The following is a 20,475-nucleotide window of genomic DNA, read 5'->3' as shown; positions in this document are numbered from 1 at the left end:
GTCCCTAGGTCTAAAGTGGGTCTCTTGTAGACAGCATATATATGGGTCTTGTTTTTGTATCCATTCAGCAAGCCTGTGTCTTTTGGTTGGAGCATTTAATCCATTCACGTTTAAGGTAATTATCAATATGTATGTTCCTATGACCATTTTCTTAATTGTTTTGGGTTTGTTTTTGTAGGTCCTTTTCTTCTCTTCTGTTTCCCACTTAGAGAAGTTCCTTTAGCATTTGTTGTAGAGCTGGTTTGGTGGTGCTGAATTCTGTTAGCTTTTGCTTGTCTGTAAAGCTTTTGATTTCTCCATCGAATCTGAATGAGATCCTTGCCGGGTAGAGTAATCTTGGTTGTAGATTCTTCCCTTTCATCACTTTAAGTATATCATGCCACTCCCTTCTGGCTTGTAGAGTTTCTGCTGAGAAATCAGCTGTTAACCTTATGGGAATTCCCTTGTATGTTATTTTTTGTTTTTCCCTTGCTGCTTTCAATAATTTTTCTTTGTCTTTAATTTTTGCCAATTTGATTACTATGTGTCTCAGCGTGTTTCTCCTTGGGTTTATCCTGTATGGGACTCACTGCAGTACCTGTACTTGGGTGGGTGCCTATTTCCCTTCCCATGTTAGGGAAGATTTCGACTATAATCTCTTCAAATATTTTCTCTGGTCCTTTCTCTCTCTCTTCTTCTTCTAGGACCCCTATAATGCAAATGTTGTTGCGTTTAATGTTGTCCCAGAGGTCTCTTAGGCTGTTTTCATTTCTTTTCATTCTTTTTTCTTTATTCTGTTCTGCAGCAGTAAATTCCACCATTCTGTCTTCCAGGTCACTTATCTGTTCTTCTGCCTCAGTTATTCTGCTATTGATTTCTTCTAGTGTAGTTTTCATTTCAGTTATTGTATTGTTCATCTCTGTTTGTTTGTTCTTTAATTCTTCTAGGTCTTTGTTCAACATTTCTTGCATCTTCTTGATCTTTGCCTCCATTCTTTTTTTTTTAAGAGTTATTATTATCTCCTATTTTTTAAAAATTTATTTATTTAATTTTGGCTGTGTTGGGTCTTCGTTTCTGTGTGAGGGCCCTCTTTAGCTGTGGCAAGCGGAGGCCACTCCTCATCGCAGTGCGCGGGCCTCTCACTATCGCGGCCTCTCTTGTTGCGGAGCACAGGCTCCAGACGCGCAGGCCCAGCAGTTGTGGCTCACGGGCCTAGCTGCTCCACGGCACGCGGGATCCTCCCAGACCAGGGCTCGAACCCGCATCCCCTGCATTGGCAGGCAGACCCTCAACCACTGCGCCACCAGGGAAGCCCGCTTCCATTCTTTTTCCGAGGTCCTGGATCATCTTCACTATCATTATTCTGAATTCTTTTTCTGGAAGGTTGCCTATCTCTACTTCATTTAGTTGTTTTTCTGGGGGTTTATCTTGTTCATTCATCTGGTACATAGCCCTCTGCCTTTTCTTTTTGTCCATCTTTCTGTGAATGTGGTTTTTGTTCCGCAGGCTGCAGGATTGTAGTTCTTCTTGCTTCTGCTGTCTGCTCTCTGGTGGATGAGGCTATCTAAGAGGCTTGTGGAAGTTTCCTGATGGGAGGGACTGGTGGTGGGTAGAGCTGACTGTTGCTCTGGTGGGCTGAGCTCAGTAAAACTTTAATCCGATTGACTGTTGATTGGTGGGGCTGGGTTCCCTCCCTGTTGGTTGTTTGGCCTGAGGCAACCCAACACTGGAGCCTACTTGGGCTCTTTGGTGGGGCTAATGGCAGACTCTGGGAGGGCTCTCGCCAAGGAGTACTTCCCAGAACTTCTGCTGCCAGTGTCCTTGTCCCCATGGTGAGACAGAGCCACCCCCCGCCTCTGCAGGAGACCCTCCAACACTAGCAGGTAGGTCTGGTTCAGTCTCCCCTGGGGTCACTGCTCCTTCCCCTGGGTCCCGATGCACACAGTACTTTGTGTGTGCCCTCCAGGAGTGGAGTCTCTGTTTCCCCCAGTCCTGTCAAAGTCCTGCAATCAATTCCCACTAGGCTTCAAAGTCTGATTCTCTAGGAATTCCTCCTCCTGTTGCCGGACCCCCAGGTTGGGAAGCTTGATGTGGGGCTCAGAACCTTCACTCCAGTGGGTGGACTTCTGTGGTATACGTGTTCTCCAGTCTGTGAGTCACCCACCCAGCAGTTATGTGATTTGATTTTACTGTGATTGTGCCCTTCCTACTGTCTCATTGTGGCTTCTCCTTTGTCTTTGGATGTGGGGTATCTTTTTTGGTGAGTTCTAGTGTCTTCCTGTCGATGATTGTCCAGCAGCTAGTTGTGATTTTGGTGTTCTCGCAAGAGGGAGTGAGAGCACGTCCTTCTACTCCACCATCTTGGTTCCTCCTCTATTTTTTTTTTAATATATTTATTTATTTATTTTTATGGCTGTGTTGGGTCTTCGTTTCTGTGCAAGGGCTTTCTCCAGTTGCGGCAAGCGGGGGCCACTCTTCATCGCGGTGCGCGGGCCTCTCACCATCGCGGCCTCTCTTGTTGCGGAGCGCGGGCTCCAGACACGCAGGCTCAGTAATTGTGGCTCACGGGCCCAGTTGCTCCGCGGCATGTGGGATCTTCCCAGACCAGGGCTCGAACCCGTGTCGCCTGCATTGGCAGGCAGATTCTCAACCACTGCGCCACCAGGGAAGCCCCCTCCTCTATTTTATTTTTATTTTTATTTTTATTTTTGGCTGTGTTGGGACTTCGTTGCTACGTGCAGGCTTTCTCTAGTTGCAGTGAGCGGGGGCTACTCTTTGTTGCGGTGCTCGGGCTTCTCATTGTGGTGGCTTCTCTTGTTGCAGAGCACAGGCTCTAGGCGCATGGGCTTCAGTAGTTGTGGCACATGGGCTCAGTACTTGTGGCTCATGGGCTCTAGAGTGCAGGCTCAGTAGTTGTGGCTCATGGGCTTTGTTGCTCCACGGCATGTGGGATCTTCCCCGACCAGGGATCGAACCCGTGTCCCCTGCATTGGCAGGCAGACTCTTAACCACTGCAGGGAAGCCCCCCAAAATTGTTTTTTAAACTGTGAATTTATTTTGTTTGTAAAGAAGTAGACGGATTAAAAGAAAATAACTTAGTCTCCTATGCTATTTCTTACAAAACAAAATTCCAGACTATGTTTTTTTCTGGAGAATTTTTTGAGTAGGAAATGTCTGTAGACTGTTTTCTTTTTTAGCATATTGTGTAAGAACACATTATTTTCTCAAATAAAAATTCCTGTTGAAATGTCTTTAAAAACATCTTTGAATAATTGCATAATACCATTGTTATTAAGTAAGAGCTTAAATGGACCCAAGTTGTTTTGGATAAAACTCTTTCTGTCTCTTAAAGATGATACTATGGGAAGGAGTAAAACTGGGGAAATGAGCTCAATTATCAGTGTTTTGCAGGGGAAAGGTTTTAGAGTGTTTTCTTCATAACACATAAGCTCTTTTGTGCCTTCTTATATCTTTTCATCACAAATTAATTAAATGTTTTTTATTGTGATGTAGGTGAAGGGCTGGTCATCTCTAAAATGAATTGCCTATAGAATTTGGCTGAATATGAGTTCGCATAGTTTTAAGTATTTACAGAACTTAAGTATGGCTTCAAGTTGAATGATTGGAAGATGGAAAATCTTTAACTCCTTTATTATATGGTCCATTTCAAATATGTTCTATTAATTTTATTAATAAAACCAGAAAGCATGATTTGTGGAATAGATTTACATTTTGTGAACTTATTGTGATGCTTTGATCTTATAGATTTTCACAATTTATCTTCGTCTTTCTTTTTTTGTAATTGCTTGTCTTTTGAAAACATCTTCACAGAACTCTGACTTAAATTTGCAGAATCAAATTTCAGCGTCTAGTACTACCCTGAATGTATTGCCCTCTGAGCTCCCATACTTTTTCCTGTACTTTCTTTCTCCTTATCATCATTATAAACCAGTATATATTGAGTTCATATAAAAGGTGGGACAATATACTAGTATTTTATGTACATTACGTTATTTAATCCTCAGAGTAACCCTTTATGTGTCGTGTTATCTCTATTTTACAAATTAAAGAAACTGATATTTAGAGAGATTTAGAAACTTCCCAAAGCTCAAAATATATACTTGTGAAGTTTGGGTTTGAATCCAATTCTAAAACCTGTTTTCTTCCCACTAAGTTATTTGCTGTATATCTGTTTCATTGTTTTATATTATAATTGAAGTCTTGTGCTCATCTGGCTTCCCTACCAGATTATGACCTGCTGGAGGAGAAAGATCTTGTCTTATTCACATTTATATCTTCAGTGCCCATTACTGACCCCAGAACTTTTATAATGAGTGTTGAATGAAAGACACTGACATCACTGATATGGTAGCAGTGAGGCATGTGCTATGAAGTAGTTTCTCTAGTATAGACAGTTTCTAGGTTTACTGTGTCAGATACCTCCTACCCTTTCCATGTATTGCCATTTATAGTTATACACACCCTTGCATGCCCAAACACACACTCTTTCATCCTCATTAATCCTGTGAAAGTGAGAATTTTTGTCCTCCTTTTGTAGATCCAGAGAATCAAGATCTAGAAAAAATGAGACTTGCTTAAGGTCACACAACTAGTTAGTGGCAAATCTGGTATGCAAATCCAGATTTTAGGCTTATAATCATCTGCTCCAGGCTATCCATCTGTGCTAATGGAAACCTATACTTTATTTCCTAATATGTTTGTTTATTGAGAAATGAAGGCAACAAAACAAAGGTGTCCACAAATGGATTGTGTCTAAAAGAAGAGACCTTCTGTTGGAGTGATGAATGTATGCTCTTTGTTCTGTCTTTATAGTCTTTCACTTATTTTCCTTTATGAGGCCTAAATTATGGTTAGAATTTTAGTCAAGGGATAAAATAGCTCCAGCTAACAAACCATAGGAAGATTGAAACCATGACCATGTCATATTCTAATCAGCTGAGTAGAAGAGTAGCAGGACTCATGGCACATGCAGAGGACTCAGCATTGAGACTTTGAAGTGATATGCTTTTTAAGTAGAAAGATTTACTTTACCAGCACCTGAAAGAATGATACCTGCACAGGTAATCTGGTGTTTTCGTGTAGAATAATTATGTCAGTACAATTTACATGTTGTAATACAGGGATTTAAATTAAAAATTTATACCTATACCTGTAGTATGAATCATGCTATAAAGAGTACATTTAACTTATCTTAAACTTTTTAAATTTTCACCTTCTGTGCCCATATCATTTTTTTTTTTCAGTAGAATTGTTTCCTAAATAAAATTGATCTTGGATCTGTGTGGCAACATTTTTGACATGTTTGATAATATAATCGTTTTTTTAAAGTAATGCTAAAAGGACTGCAAGATTGGTAAAATTTGTGTAGATAGTATGTATGATATTCAATTTTGAATTAGAAAGACTTTAGACCTTATAGGTTATCAGTACTTGAAGATGCTAGTATTTTATATCCTTCTGTGGACAAATTGCCTCCAAATTTTAATCTGGAAAATCACTGGGATAACTGTTTGGAAAAGGATTACAACAACATGGCTTTTATATTTTTAATACTTCTACTACAGTTTCTATACAAATTATTAAATCTTGATTATAAAAGAGAAAATTAAGGTATAAACACATTATTGAGATGGCACGTGGGGATTACTCCCATGTTGTTTCTGTATTCAGTTTCATTCAGCCACAGATGCAAAGCAGAAGTATGTAGCATATCACTGGATTTTATTTTGTTTTATTAGCTCCTCAAGAGTTACTGATCTATGAAATGGCAGAGAATGGAAAAAATTGTGACCAGAGACGTGTAGCAATGAACAAGGAACAATATAATGGAAACTTCACAGGTGAAGTATGGTGGTTTGGAGGGAGAAGATCTACGGGTTTAAATGATATCTTTTTCATTGGAATAAAATAGAAATATATTATATCTAATATTTATTATCTTTTGTTAACAAAATAATATCTTATATAATAATATAGGATACATAAAATTCTTCTAAATCTTGTAAAAGATTGATTATCTTTTGTTTCATCTTCATAGTAAATTAAATTATGGATATATAAGGGCCTATGAGGTAATTTTTCACAGTGATAGCAGAAGCAGCCTGGCCGTAGTCACATCAGCAGTGTTCTAGGTACAAGATTATTATTTTTTAATCTTGTGGTGTGGTAAATATTTATTTGGCTTTGTTTGGCACTCAGTTTTATCATGCTATTTTGTAACTTTAGAAGTAGATTATAAATTTACTTATTATGCTAATCCTAATTTTATAATTATCCAAAAAGTCAGAATGTGATTATTGTGGATTTATTTTTAAATTTTAGTTTGAAACAAATAAATTTATATTTTAGCCAAACTAGGAATTTGTGGTAAATTTCAGTATATTTGACTCTTATTCACACATTTACCCTGAAAATTACAGCTATTACTTATGTAGATGATTTAAGTAGGAACTTTCCTTTTTGTGTTTAAAAGAAAATGAAAGGTTTTCCTTTTCTGTTAATTATAATGGTTTTCTTTTTAACTTCTAAATCGTTTGGCATCTCAAACACATTGCAAATAATACTTCAGCATGGTAATATTATATCATAGAAATTTTCTTCTATTAGAAGAATTGCAAGCTATCTGAAGTAGTAGTTTCCATTTGTTTGTTTTGATCACTGCATTGCCTTGCAGAACGTATTTTGCAGCACTTACTGACTTTTGGGTTACTTTGGTTGTCAATAAATTTCGCATCGTTTCACCAGGAGTTTCAGGATTCGGAAATAGACATTGCATATATCATAGTCTCATCCCATTAGGAGCTTTTGCATGTTATTTTTTCTTTCCTTTCTTTCAACAAGCACATACATTTATGTATTCTTCCACTACTGCCCACCCCTTTGGAATTTAAAATTAATGTTAGAATGACACACTTTCTATTCTGTACCATGGTGTGTGTTGTTTGGGGTTTTTTACTTAATATTTCATAGAGATTGTACATGAAGAACTTATTCTTTGTTATGGCTGCTTAGTATTCCATTGTACAAATCTATCATATTTTAATAGCTCCTCTGTCCTCTGTTGGTAACATTTGTTTATAATCTTTTGCTAGAACCAATAACACTGTATTGAATAAACTCATACAAAAGTCATTTCTCCTTACAGCTAATCATTCTTAGAAATGGAATTATTAGGTGACAGGGTATATGCATTTATAATTTTGAGAGATGATGCTGAGAGAGTTACTATTATTACCAATAATAACTAACCTTAATTGCACATATACATACATGTATTAACTCATTTAATCTTTACAAGACACTAAAAAGTAAGTACTATTTTTATCTTCATTTTAGAGAAGAGAAAACTGAGGCATAGAAAGGTTAATTACCTTGCCCAAGATCACATGACTAGTAGATGGCAGTGCCAGGATTTGGAACCAAGTAGTTTGCCTTCACGTTTTGAGCTCTAAACCACTTTGTTCTATGATATGGTGCTAAATTGCCCTTCATAGAAAGTGGGCTAATTTAGCATTCCAGTAATGTATAAGAAAAGAAACTTGTGTCCTGACAATAAAATAATTCCAAAAATAATGGTAAGAGTAGAACAGCAGGACATAGCCTAGACTTGTCACAATGTGAACCAGATTGTTTGTTTTTTGAGGTTTATATACAGTCCTTCAAATGTGGGATGGGAAGGTAGGTGAATTTTGAAAGCGACTGGAAAAAGTGAACATCCTGTTTTAACTTCTACACTGTTTTTCAGATCCCTCTTCAGTGAATGAAAAGAAGAGGAGGGATCGGGAAGAAAGGCAGAATATTGTCCTGTGGAGACAGCCACTCGTTACCTTGCAGTATTTTTCTCTGGAAATCCTAGTAATCTTGAAGGAATGGACCTCAAGGTAAAGAGTCTTCCGTTTCCTTTTATATAAACTGTATTTACTAATTTTAGAAATCTTCAACAGTCTCCCTGCCACCTGCTCTATCAAAATGGATTAATTAAATTTAGAATGTTATAGGAACATACTTATTTTCCTTTTTATGTGTAGTTTGAAGAAAAATAGATTAGGGAAACTTGTTGCTATTTGTTCACTGGATTGTTACAGTTGACCATTGTCTCATGTTGAATCTTTTATGCAGAGGAGAGCAATGAAAATGAGAAGTTTTTTCTTCTGGCTTTACCTTCGGGAGAAATCAGGCCTGTGTACATTAGATACACTGATTCTTTAGTAGGTCAAGGTTCAGGATACGTGGCACTACTGATAGTTTGAGCCAATAAAAAAGGACTCTGCCGTGGAAATTGTGTTCTATCTTTAAATTTAGTACCTGTAAGCCCTATTTCTGATATCATAAAGAGCAAGTTGAACTTTTACTTGCCTTAGTCATTTTCTGGTTTACTTTTCCAAGTTATCTGTAATAATATCTTACCTTTTTATATACTTACAGTTTATAAAGCATTTTGTAACACTTTTTAGTTCATTTGATCCTTATAGCAATTCCATGAAGAAGGTAAAATAAGTATATGATCATCATGATTTTAAAAACAAGAAACAGAATCAGATTGGTTGAGTATCTTACTCAAAGTACAGTACTTAAGAGACTCTGATCCAAGTCCTCTGACTAAAGGCCAATGCCCTTTCCATTATATCATAATGCCTGTCCCAATTAGAAGTTGGGGTGTATATAAAAGATTAGTTAGGGGTATGGGAAAGGCTATGATGTAATTTCTTGTTCTTTTTTTTTTTTTATATAAAGTTGTTTATATTTGTTTATTTATTTATTTATTTATTTATGGCTGCATTGGGTCCTCGTTGATGCGCAGGCTTTCTTTAGTTGCGGCGAGCGGCAGCCACTCTTCACTGCCGTGCGCTGGCCTCTCATCGTGGTGGCTTCTCTTGTTGCGGAGCACGGGCTCTAGGCGCGGGGGCTTCAGTAGTTGTGGCGCACGGGCTTAGTTGCTCCACGGCATGTGGGATCCTTCTGAACCAGGGCTCGAACCCGTGTTCCCCTCACTGGCAGGCGGATTCTTAACCACTGCGCCACCAGGGAAGCCCCTACGATGGGGTTTCTAATAAGAAATTAGATTCTATACCCAAGTATCTGGTCTTGACCCCCTTCTGCACCCCAAGAGACCATAGTGTTTAAGAAAAAAAGAGCTCAATCCAGCAAGAAAAACTTCTAAAGCTGAGCTAAGTAACCTAATTGCTTCAATAAGAAATGTTTTGAGAGTGATGAATCCTGAAAATGAGACTGTGACATATTTCATTTTTTTTTAATTTGTTTTTAAGATTATGGCATCGTCAAAGCGTTGTGATGTCTTTTTTACTGCTGCTTGCTGTGCTTATAGCTACGTATTATGTTGAAGGAGCACATCAACAGGTAAGAGGTTCAGCACCTCTGTTTCTATTCTTGTACCTTCCCTAATCCCAAACAGTTTCAAAATGGAGCTTTTGTGGATTTCATTGATTTTATTTTTCTTTTTAATTTATCTCATAACTGGTATCTTAATGTCTTACTTTTTTTTTTTTAATTTTTATTTATTTATTTATTTTTTATTTATTTATGGCTGTGTTGGGTCTTCGTTTCTGTGCGAGGGCTTTCTCTAGTTGTGGCAAGTGGGGACCACTCTTCATCGCGGTGCGCAGGCCTCTCACTATCGCGGCCTCTCTTGTTGCGGAGCACAGGCTCCAGACGCGCAGGCTCAGTAATTGTGGCTCACGGGCCTAGTTGCTCTGCGGCATGTGGAATCGTCCCAGACCAGGGCTCGAACCCGTGTCCCCTGCATTGGCAGGCAGATTCTCAACCACTGCGCCACCAGGGAAGCCCTTAATGTCTTACTTTTAAGGCCAAATATTAAAAATATTCTTGTGGTAGTTCATGGCTGCTCAGCATTTATATTGGGTATATATCATTCCTTTTTACCTTTAAGGATTTAAATGTAACTTTCCTAACAGTGTTTAGTCAAAGCAGCATGAATCCTTTAATCACTACCAAAGTCTTCATATTTTTTATAACACACTCCTGTGATCCATCCAAGCTGATATACTCATCCTAGATTGAAGGTTAGGTTTTATATGTACAAAGTGGGGGGAAGTTCACTTGCCTGTCATCTGTACAGCATAAATGAAAGGAAAATAGGACATTTTGTTAATAACTTTTGATAAAATTGCAAAACGTTAATGTATTCTATTAGGAAATAGTTCTAAAATGGTATCATTTCATATTTTAGAGCAGTTTACCTCTAAATGCATCAAAATGCTGATAGTGATTATCTCTGAGGGGGTGGAGATTATGGGTAATTGTTTTTTACTTTACGCTTTTATGTATTTCTAGTTGTCTGTAATAAACATATATTGCCTGTAAAATTAGAAAACAACAAATGGCATTAAAAATGGGGAGGAGGGCTTCCCTGGTGGCGCAGTGGTTGAGAGTCTGCCTGCCAATGCAGGGGACGCGGGTTCGAGCCCTGGTCTGGGAAGATCCCACATGCCGTGGAGCAAACAGGCCCGTGAGCCACAATTGCTGAGCCTGCGCGTCTGGAGCCTGTGCTCCGCAGCAAGAGAGGCCGCGATAGTGAGAGGCCCGCGCATCGCGATGAAGAGTGGCCCCCACTTGCCGCAATTAGAGAAAGCCCTCACGCAGAAACGAAGACCCAACACAGCCATAAATAAATAAAAAAATAAATAAAATAAAATAAAAAAAAGAAGTTTAGACTTTGTAAAAAAAAAAAAAAAATGGGGAGGAGCAGCACTTTACCTCTAATCAGAGAAGTTTTTATACTTATAAATGCAGTAGTTGTGGCTCACGGGCTTAGTTGCTCCACAGCAAGTGGGATCGTCCCGGACCAGGGCTCGAACCTGTGTCCCCTGCATTGGCAGGCGGATTCTTAACCACTGCGCCATCAGGGAAGTCCCTATCATGCTTTCTTAAACAAAATTTTTATAACTTTTAAGTATCTTTAAATTTTTTATTCTCATAGTTATCAATAATTTGCATTTTTTGTATAAATGTCATTGTAATAATAGGACTTTTAAAGTGTAGAAATGAGCTTTATTACAGTTACATGATTTTTTTTGCCATCTCTGTGACCACATATTAGAGGAATTTGGACTCTTCAAGGAGCTTTTAATCTTAATACTTTCTTCCTATTGGAAACTTAGTTGGTTTGTTTTATTTTTATTATAGTTGATAAATACCACATTTCTGCTTAAGAATTCTGATTTTGTTTTCACCTCATCCCTTTTGTTTTTCAGTATGTGCAACGTATAGAGAAACAGTTTCTTTTGTATGCCTACTGGATAGGCTTAGGAATTTTGTCTTCTGTTGGGCTTGGAACAGGGCTGCATACCTTTCTGCTTTATCTGGTAAGAATAATTTTAATAAGATTGAAAGAGATTATGTTTTAATTGGTGCTTTTACTTCAGAAGTTAAAATTCTAGGAATTTTACTTAATTACCTTTGTGTTTTATATGTATTCTAATTCTCAAGCCAGTGATTTGGAATTCTGTTTTGTTTTTCCTTTTGGGTTGAGAATTTAAAAAGAGAAGGGAGGAAGAACCCTTAGGCAAATGAGATTGTTTACTTATATTAATTCAGCCAGGAAATGTTTTTTCCTTCCAGATTTTGGAATAATGGTTCTCTTGCTTATGCAATTGTCTTTGTAATAGTTGAAGTTATTTAATTGTACAGAATTCCATGTAAGACTTAGAATTAATTTGGTCAGTTATTTTCTCTGTTAATCTGCAAATGAGAAATGGTATCTTCCCTCACATCCTCAAACACCATGTACATACTGGATAGTTATTTTGGTAATCTTATTGAGTGCAGTTAATGAAGTATTACATGTGTACAACTAATGCTTTCTTAAACTCTTTTAAATCAAAGTATAAAATGTACCCCTCCTAAAAAATATTTTTTTTTACTTAGTTGAAATGAGAGAGATACTCTTAAAAATATTCTTGTGGTAGTTCATGGCTGCTCAGCATTTATATTGGGTATGTGACACTGTAATGGAAAATGCATAACATTCTCCATTACAGTGCATAATAAATTTTGGCTTTGTCCAGAATGTCATATAGTTGGGATTATGCAGTATGTGTCTTTTTCTGCCTGGCTTCTTTCACTTAGCAATATGGTTTTAAAGTTCCTCTGTGTCTTCATGGCTTGATACCTCATTTCTTTTTATTGCTGAATAATATTCCATTTTCTGGATGTACCATCACAGTTTGTTTATCCATTCACTTATTGAAGGATATCATTGTTGTTTCCAAGTTATGGCAATTAGGAATAAAGATGCTGTAAACATTCATGTGCAAGTTTTGAGGGGTATATAAGAATTCACCTCATTTGGGTAAATACCTAGGGGCATGATTTGTGGATCGTGTATGTTAGTTGGTGATATATAGGAAAGCAATTGACTTTTGTGTATTTGCCTTGTATTCCGTAACCTTGCTGTAATCACTTAATAGTTTCAGGACTTTGTTGTCGATTCTTTAGGATTTTCTATATAGGTAATCATGTTGTCTGCAAATACAGTTTTACTTCTTCTCAGTCTGTATACCCTTTCATTTTTTTTTCCCCCCTGTCATATTGCATTAGCTAGATCTTCCAGTCTGATGTTGAATTGGAGTGTTGAGAGGGACATCCTCCCTTGTTCCCAACCTTAATGGGGAAGCCTTTAGTTTCTGCCACTCCAACCACTCTCTTGAAATATTAAAGGTTTATGCCACCTTTTGCCTTCATTCTGCTTAGTTTCTCTGCATATTCTTTCTTTAGTAAATACCTCTTCCTCTCCATACTTCTTGCTACCTCCATGGGAGCCTGTGTCCTCAGAAGGATTAGCATTAACTGACCATTTTCAATTCTGATTAAGTATCATGTTAGCTGTAGGTTTTTGTAGATGTTCTTTATCAAGTTGATAAAGCTCTTCTATTCCTAGTTTGCTGTGAGTTGTGTTTGTTTTCGGGGGTTTTTTTTTTGAGAGTTTTTATCATGAATGAGTGTTGATTTTGTCAAAAGAACAGTTTTTTAGACAATAGTGATCAAAAATGGATAAAAGGCCAATATAGCAAACAAATTCAGTATGTAAAGGCTTGAAGAGCAATATGTTAATGTTAAAAAGAAATATAAAGAGATACCCAGCATATGCCATTTCCATTTGAGCAGATTATCTTTAGTTCTTAGATCTGTTAGTTCTTGGACACAGGATTCCTTCCAGGATTCCCTAGGTATAACAGGGAAAATGAAGGAAAACAAGCATTTGCAAAAAATAATTTTCAGGGAAGTCAAGCAAAAGGAAGATAAAAGATGTCACTGGTTTTTGTTTATTTTCAATCACCTGGTTGGGATGGAAGTCAGATTACAAGAAGTTAACTATAGCTACTACTACTACTACTACTGAAAATGGCAAACATTGTCATCATCATTGTCATCAGAGTAATATTAGTTGAGATCAGTTTTTTTTTTTAATAAATTTATTTATTTTTGGCTGCGTTGGGTCTTCGTTGCTGTGCACGGGCTTTCTCTAGTTGCGGCAAGTGAGGGCTACTCTTTGTTGCGGTGAGCAGGCTTCTCATTGCAGTGGCTTCTCTTGTTGTGGAGCACGGGCTCTAGGTGTGCGGACTTTAGTAGCTGTGGCATGCGGGCTCAGTAGTTGTGGCTCGTAGGCCCTAGAGCACAGGTTCAATAGTTGTGGCACACGGGCTTAGTTGTTCCATGGCATGTGGGATCTTCCTGGACCAGGGATCGAACCTGTGTCCCCTGCATTGGCAGGCAGATTCTTAACCACTGCACCGCCAAGGAAGTCCCAGTTTATTATTTTTTATCCATATTTGGTATTCATTTTTGTGGGGAGTTGTTGCATCCCCATCCTGTTGAACTCCAGCCATATGATTTGCTTTGACATGTGAGCATAAGTGATAGGTGTTGCCTCCTGGCAGATGCTTCAAGGTTTGTCATACTGTCTTTCACCTGGAGCCTGAGTCTCTGACTGTGATGAACAGATTCCCTTTGCTAGCCTCTGATGGATATGTAGAGTAAGGGAGAAATAAACTTTGTTGTCTTAAGCTACTGAGGTTTTTGGGCTGTTTGTTGTTATAACCTATCCTGACTGATAGACTAGCTAACATTTACTGAATGTTTTCCACATGCTAGGCTTTTTGCTCAGCACTTTTTATGAATTATCTCATGTAGTCCTCCCAAGAGCCACGGTAGTCAATAACCAATAGTGTAGCAAATGTATAGTAAAAAAATTTCATGAGTAAGTATAGACTGTGCATTTGTGAACTTTGGCAATTATGGAGAAAAATAGCCAGGAAACTGAAGGCAAAGCAGAATCAAATAAAGGTTTAAGAATTTGATCTCTGTTATTATTTAAGAAGCTATTCAAAATAATCTCTGGTTAGATTTTTTTTTTTTTTTTAATGAAAGCTTCTTTATTTATTTATTTTATTTATTTTTGGCTGCGTTGGGTCCTCGTTTCTGCGCGAGGGCTTTCTCCAGCTGCGGCAAGCGGGGGCCACTCTTCATCGCGGTGCGCGGGCCTCTCACCATCGTGGCCTCTCCTGTTGCGGAGCACAGGCTCCAGACGCGCAGGCTCAGCAGTTGTGGCTCACGGGCCCAGTCGCTCCATGGCACGCGGGATCCTCCCAGACCAGGGCCCAAACCGGCGTCCCCTGCATTGGCAGGCAGACTCTCAACCACAGCGCCACCAGGGAAGCCCCTCTGGTTAGATTTTTAAAACGTAACATTTTCTTGGTGATAGATGGTTGACACAGTTTTATCCTTATAGATCACCATTCCTGTTGTTTTATATTTGTCAAATGTGATTGTATCTGGAAAGTCCTAATTACACCTCCTTTCATTTATGAGCCCTTACATAATCACTTAGGGAGATGTAACGTTAACATTCTCATGTCATACATTTTTGTGCTGATGAAATAGGCACTCTTTCCATATACCCATATAACTCCTCAGTCAAGAAAGCAATTAACTATATTAGGAGAGAAGTCTGGTCAGAAAAATGATCCTTCTTTTGACAATAATTTACAGCAAAACAGGTGAAAAAGAAACTGAGTTTAACAAAGGGAAAAGATTTAATTCATTCTTGATCATGGTTCTCTTTACTGGAAATTATGGCTTTAAAGTGAAATAGGAAAATTTTTCCTGCATAGACAGACTTTCTCAATTACATTCTTCCCAGCATGGAAGTTAACCTCTTTTGGAAGTAATCATTTAGTTAATTTTAACTCATTGGGCAACTAAATGGTGATCTACAAATGTTACTATATTTCCTAAAATATTATATACCTATATATCTGCCTTTAAAAGGGAAAAGTTATCTTGACTTTTAAGTTTATCAATCAACAATTTCATTTATATTTTTAGATATAATTGAAAGGTTTTAACTTAATTCAGATGTCCTGAAAATTGTCATCACTTCTTTAAACATTAGCTGTAAAAATAGTTGTTTGATTAAATTTAAAAATTAAATTTAGTGAAAATCAACCGGGAAAAATGACTACTATCAAATTTTGTAAATTGATTTGGCAACAGTAGAAATCTAGTAGTTTGCCGAGAACAGATATGCAGCCACAAAGGAAGAGTTCGATACTGTTTATGCAGGAATGGTGATTGCTCACCAGAGAGGAAGAGGTGACGGGAGAAGTGAATGGATTCCTCCTCAAGGCTGGAGGGGAGTTGGTTGGGCCTCTAGGTTAGTTGGTTTGTTCCATTAATTCTGACAGTCAACACATGGGCTTCAGGAGGTCTGTTACTTCCCTGAACACTATACTTGTTATGTGTCTTCGCAAATATGCATCTTTCTGGCAGAAAGGACCTATAGTATTAGATTCTCCAGATTCTGTCCTAACCCGTAAAATGTTAGGAACCACTCTTATAGGACTTTTTTTTTCTAACGATGGCTATATTAGTTTGCCACTAGGTGGCATTGCTAATACAACCAATATACTATACTATATTTGCAGGTTCTATTCTGGATAAATATGAAACCTTCAAATAAATTAGAGGCATATTCTATTATTTATCTGTATTTATGACTACATAATAATGCCAGTTAATGCATGTGAATGAAAATAAGTTTTCTTAATAGTTTTGCACATTCATTAATTAGTTTCACAGTTATTAGACTTTCCATTGTGATATATATTTACATGCAGGACATACTCCCATGGCATGCGTAGTTTCAGATGTAATGCCATAATTCTATCTTTTTCTTTAATATTTAAGAATGTGCAATTGATGGAGGGTGATTTTGTTATGGGACTAAAATCTTTTATTCCTATGGGAGATACTTAATAGGGCATATTCAGAGCTGGATTTGAATGCATAGTCAAATATTACTAACTGTGATATTTGGGAAATATCTTAACTTTTTAAGCCTCAGTTTATTCAACTGTAAATGGAAAAGATAATAATAGTACCTATCTCATAAGGTTGTTTGGAGGATTAAATGAAATAAAACATGTACACTTTTCAGTTCAGTGGCTAGTATATATAAGGTGCTCAGTAAATGTTAAGCGACTATTATAATTATTATTGTCATTTTTCTTGCTCTGATTTTATTTTTAAAACAATCATTTTCAATTTTCATGCTTTAGCTACTATTCTTAAGAAAGTATAAGCAAAATTTCCCACAATTGATTTTAATGTAGCAGAATGTAATACCATAGTTGAAAACCACAGATTATTGTTCCATTTTCAGTGACAATAGATTAGGCAGTTTGGATCAACTCGCTTGTGAAAGTATCTTAAAAAGGTTGATAAAAATTTAAAACATCTGTTTAAAGGCACCATAGAGATAAAAATATAGCAAAGAATTACAAGGCCAACATCTAGATTAAAGGGGAAACCCAGAGAGGTGAAACCAGTCAAGTATATGGCCTAATAAACCCGCAGGCTTTGGATTGGAACCTGATGGGCCACACTTTAAATATAAGGATGAACTAGATACAAATCAGCCCATACAGGGACTGAAGCTCAGGCTAAATCTTAAGTCTGGAGGAAAATAAAATAATCGTAGGCGTCACATTATATTAAAAAAAAAAGTCTAGCACTCAATCAAAAGTAATCAGATATCTGAAGCAACATGATAATTTGGTCGAAACAAGAAATAAGAGAAACAGATCCATAGGGTATCTATTTAATGAAGTTATTAGATGTGTACTTCAATCTAAAATCAATGTGTTTCAAGGAAGTAAAAAACAAGTTTGAGTATTTTTGCAGAGATTGAAAACTACAGAAGAGAGCAAGTGGAAATTTTGAATTAAAAAAACATTATCTGAAATTAAGAACTCAATTAATGGACTTCAGTAGACAGCAGCTAAGACAGGACTAATAAACTGCAAAATCGGCCAGAGAAAAATATCCAGAACAAAAAAGGAGAGATGGAGAAAAAGACATACTATCTTCAGAGAAACTTCAGTAAGACTGATTTGCTGTCATTGATTTTTTTTTTTTCAGAGATGAAGGACAATTTATTTTTCACAGCAATAGCAGTAGCAAGTGCATCAGCTTTTTTTTCTTTAATTGGGGTATAGTTGCTTTGCAATGTTGTGTTAGTTTCTGCTGTACGGCGAAGTGAATCAGCTATATGTATACACATATCCCCTCTTTTTTGGATTTCCTTGCCATTTAGGTCACCACAGAACACTGAGTAGAGTAAAAGTCAGCTGACAGTGGAATATCTTTAAAGGGCTAAAAGAAAATAACTACCAACAGAAGATACTCAAAGTGTCCCCTCAACAGTATAAAATAAAGATACTGTCAGAAAAACAGAGCAGTTTGCCACCAGCAAACATGCTTTAAAGGAAATACTAAAAAGTGTTCTTTGAATGGAAGGAAAGTGATTCTAGATTGAAGCTCAGATTCAGGAACGAATAAAGATTAAGAAAAGGGTATATATATGGGTAAATTTAAATTAAGATTGACATTATGGTGTTTTTTTTTTTGTTTTGTCTTTCTATTTTTTTGACATTATGTTTTTTAAATGTATTTATTTTATTTATTTATTTTTGGCTGCGTTGGGTCTTCGTTGCTGCGTGCGGGCTTTCTCTAGTTGTGGTGAGCAGGAGCTTCTCATTGTGGTGGCTTCTCTTGTTGTGGAGCACGGACTCTAGGCACACAGGCTTCGGTAGTTGTGGCTCGCGGGCTCTAGAACGCAGGCTCAGTGGTTGCAACGCATGGGCTTAGTTGCTCCGCGGCATGTGGGATCTTCCCTGACCAGGGCTCGAACCCGTGTCCCCTGCACTGGCAGGCGGATTCTTAACCACTGCGCCACCAGGGAAGCCTGACATTATGTTTTTAATGATAATGTAGTGATAATGTTTTGAGAGATTTAAAGTATTTAGAGGGAATTAAAATACATCATCTGCAAATCACGTGTGGAGTAATTGAAATTAAATTATTCTAAAGTCTTTGCATTGCCCTAGAAAAGGTAAGATATTAATTTATATGACATTAATTAATAAAGATCTATATTGTAATCTTTAGGGTAAGCAGTACAAGAATATGTAACTATCAAGCTAATAGGCACAAGTAAAAACCAAGTAATTTTTAAAAAGCCAAGCCAAAAGAGGGAAAGAAAGCAGACAAAAGGAACGTAGAACAGGCAGGATAAGTAGTAAGCATTCAGTGGTATGTTTAAATCCAAATATATCAATAAATGGAATAAATGTTTCTTCCAGTTATCCAAATAAATATTTTAAAATATTCAGCTATTTGCTAAATCCAGCCTTCATACCTAAAATACACACAGAAAGAATACACAGAAAGATTAACGGTAAAGGATGGAAAAAGATGAGCCATTTGATGCCAACCAAGAAGAAGCTCATGTAGTTATATTGAAATCAAAGTAAAGTATGAGGCAAGAAGTGTTAATAGATAGAATGTGTTCGCTGGTAATCATAAAAGACTCAGTTCACCAGGAAGATATAACAGTTCTAAATTTGTATTTAATAATATATACTCAACTTATGGAAAGCAGAACTTGGCAGAAATTTAGAGAAGGAGATAACTTCCACAAACTTGTAGAATAGGGAAGTGTAGCAGAGTTACTGGCTATACGGTCAACGTGTGTGTAACAATTGTGTTTCTGTATACTACAATAAACATTTAGAGAGTGAAAATTTTGGAAAGCATCATTTATAATAACATTTTTTTGAAAAGCAAATACTTAGGAATAAATCTAACAAAAGATGTGCTTGGCCTCTATATAAAATTATAAAATATTATTGGAAGCAAAAAGATCTAGGTAACAGAAGGTATATATTATTTTCATGGATTAGAAGACACAATATTGTAGCTGTTCTTCCCAATTTTGTTTACATAATCAATGTAATATCAGTCAAAACTTGAGTAGGTATTTTTGTAGAAATTGACAAAGTAATTGAAAAAAGATTTTCATCCTAGCAGCTTTGTAGTAAATCTTGACAACCAATAAGATATGTCCCTCTTGTGTGTTTCTAATATTTTTTGATCTGGATAGAGGATACCTGTGTCTGAAATAATTCATTAAGATGCTTACATTATGCACTTTTCTATATGTACTATACTTAAATAAATACTCTGTTTTAGTACATCTGCTCTTTGTTTTAGAATTTTGAAGTCATTTTGCATAAATACACCTGTAATAGATGTCTAATTCATGAGCTAATTTTGCCTGGCAAGTAGTGCAAGTTTACTGATTTCATTCATTTACTTTACTCATGTTTTTTGTAAGTAGATCAGATGCAAAAAAAGGTTCTGTGGCTGGTAGATTTTTCTAAGATCATGCCTTCTAAGCCCTCTTCTCTTGGATACTAATTTCCAGAAATCCATTAACGAATTTATTTTAGTCTTAGCATGTATGTATCAGGTTTCCATTCCAGGCCATCCAGGAATGCTTATTTACTAGTGGAAATAATGCCCAGAGTGAAAACAAGTTAATGAAGAGAACATGGCTGCTGTTAACCTCTTTGTTGTATCTCTGTGTTTGAATGTGTCAAAATTTTCACCTTAATAATGATTTGACCCAAGGGGAGGCAGCCCAGGGGCAGCACTTTTTCTGAAAAGGGACCGGATAATAAATATTTTAGGCTTTGAGGGCTATGCAATCTCTTTTGTAACTCCTCAGATCTGTCATGGTAATACGAAGGCATCCAGGGACAGTGTGTAGGAATGAATGTGACTGTTTTCCAGTCAACCTTTATTCACAAAGAGAGGTAGCAGACTGGATTTGATCTGCCGGGTGTAGTTTGCTAACCGTTGCTCTAACTCATGGGATGACAGTAGTACGCCAGAAGAAGCCTATTGAGCTTGGGAGCCTTAGTGAGCTAGCCACCCCCTAAGGATTTTTACGTGACATGTTATGCATTTGATTCCTCCATTTGCCAAAAAAGGATTATCACTTCTCCCAGGTCATAATATTAGACTTAACATGATGTTTTAGAAGAGAATATAGTTGTGTGAATGCTTGAGTGGTCTGTAAGACCATCAAGGGGA

The 20,475-nt window shown here is 37.0% G+C and overlaps 1 protein-coding gene across 2 annotated transcripts in view; it reads left to right on the top strand.

Annotated features, from left to right (window-relative positions):
- The window catches only part of VMP1 (vacuole membrane protein 1), a 129,291-nt gene that overhangs the window by 21,540 nt on the left and 87,276 nt on the right, over positions 1 to 20,475 (top strand). For both annotated transcript variants that reach the window (XM_057536691.1, XM_057536692.1), the window contains exons 2-5: positions 5,739 to 5,840; positions 7,745 to 7,880; positions 9,267 to 9,357; positions 11,232 to 11,342. In XM_057536691.1, coding sequence (XP_057392674.1) covers positions 5,765 to 5,840; positions 7,745 to 7,880; positions 9,267 to 9,357; positions 11,232 to 11,342 — 414 coding nt within the window. In that variant the 5' untranslated portion in view covers positions 5,739 to 5,764. The remainder of the gene's footprint in view (positions 1 to 5,738; positions 5,841 to 7,744; positions 7,881 to 9,266; positions 9,358 to 11,231; positions 11,343 to 20,475) is intronic.

This window comes from Balaenoptera acutorostrata, chromosome 20 (genome assembly GCF_949987535.1).
Source record: "Balaenoptera acutorostrata chromosome 20, mBalAcu1.1, whole genome shotgun sequence".
NCBI lineage: Eukaryota > Metazoa > Chordata > Mammalia > Artiodactyla > Balaenopteridae > Balaenoptera > Balaenoptera acutorostrata.
This window is presented reverse-complemented; position numbering and strand designations above follow the sequence as displayed.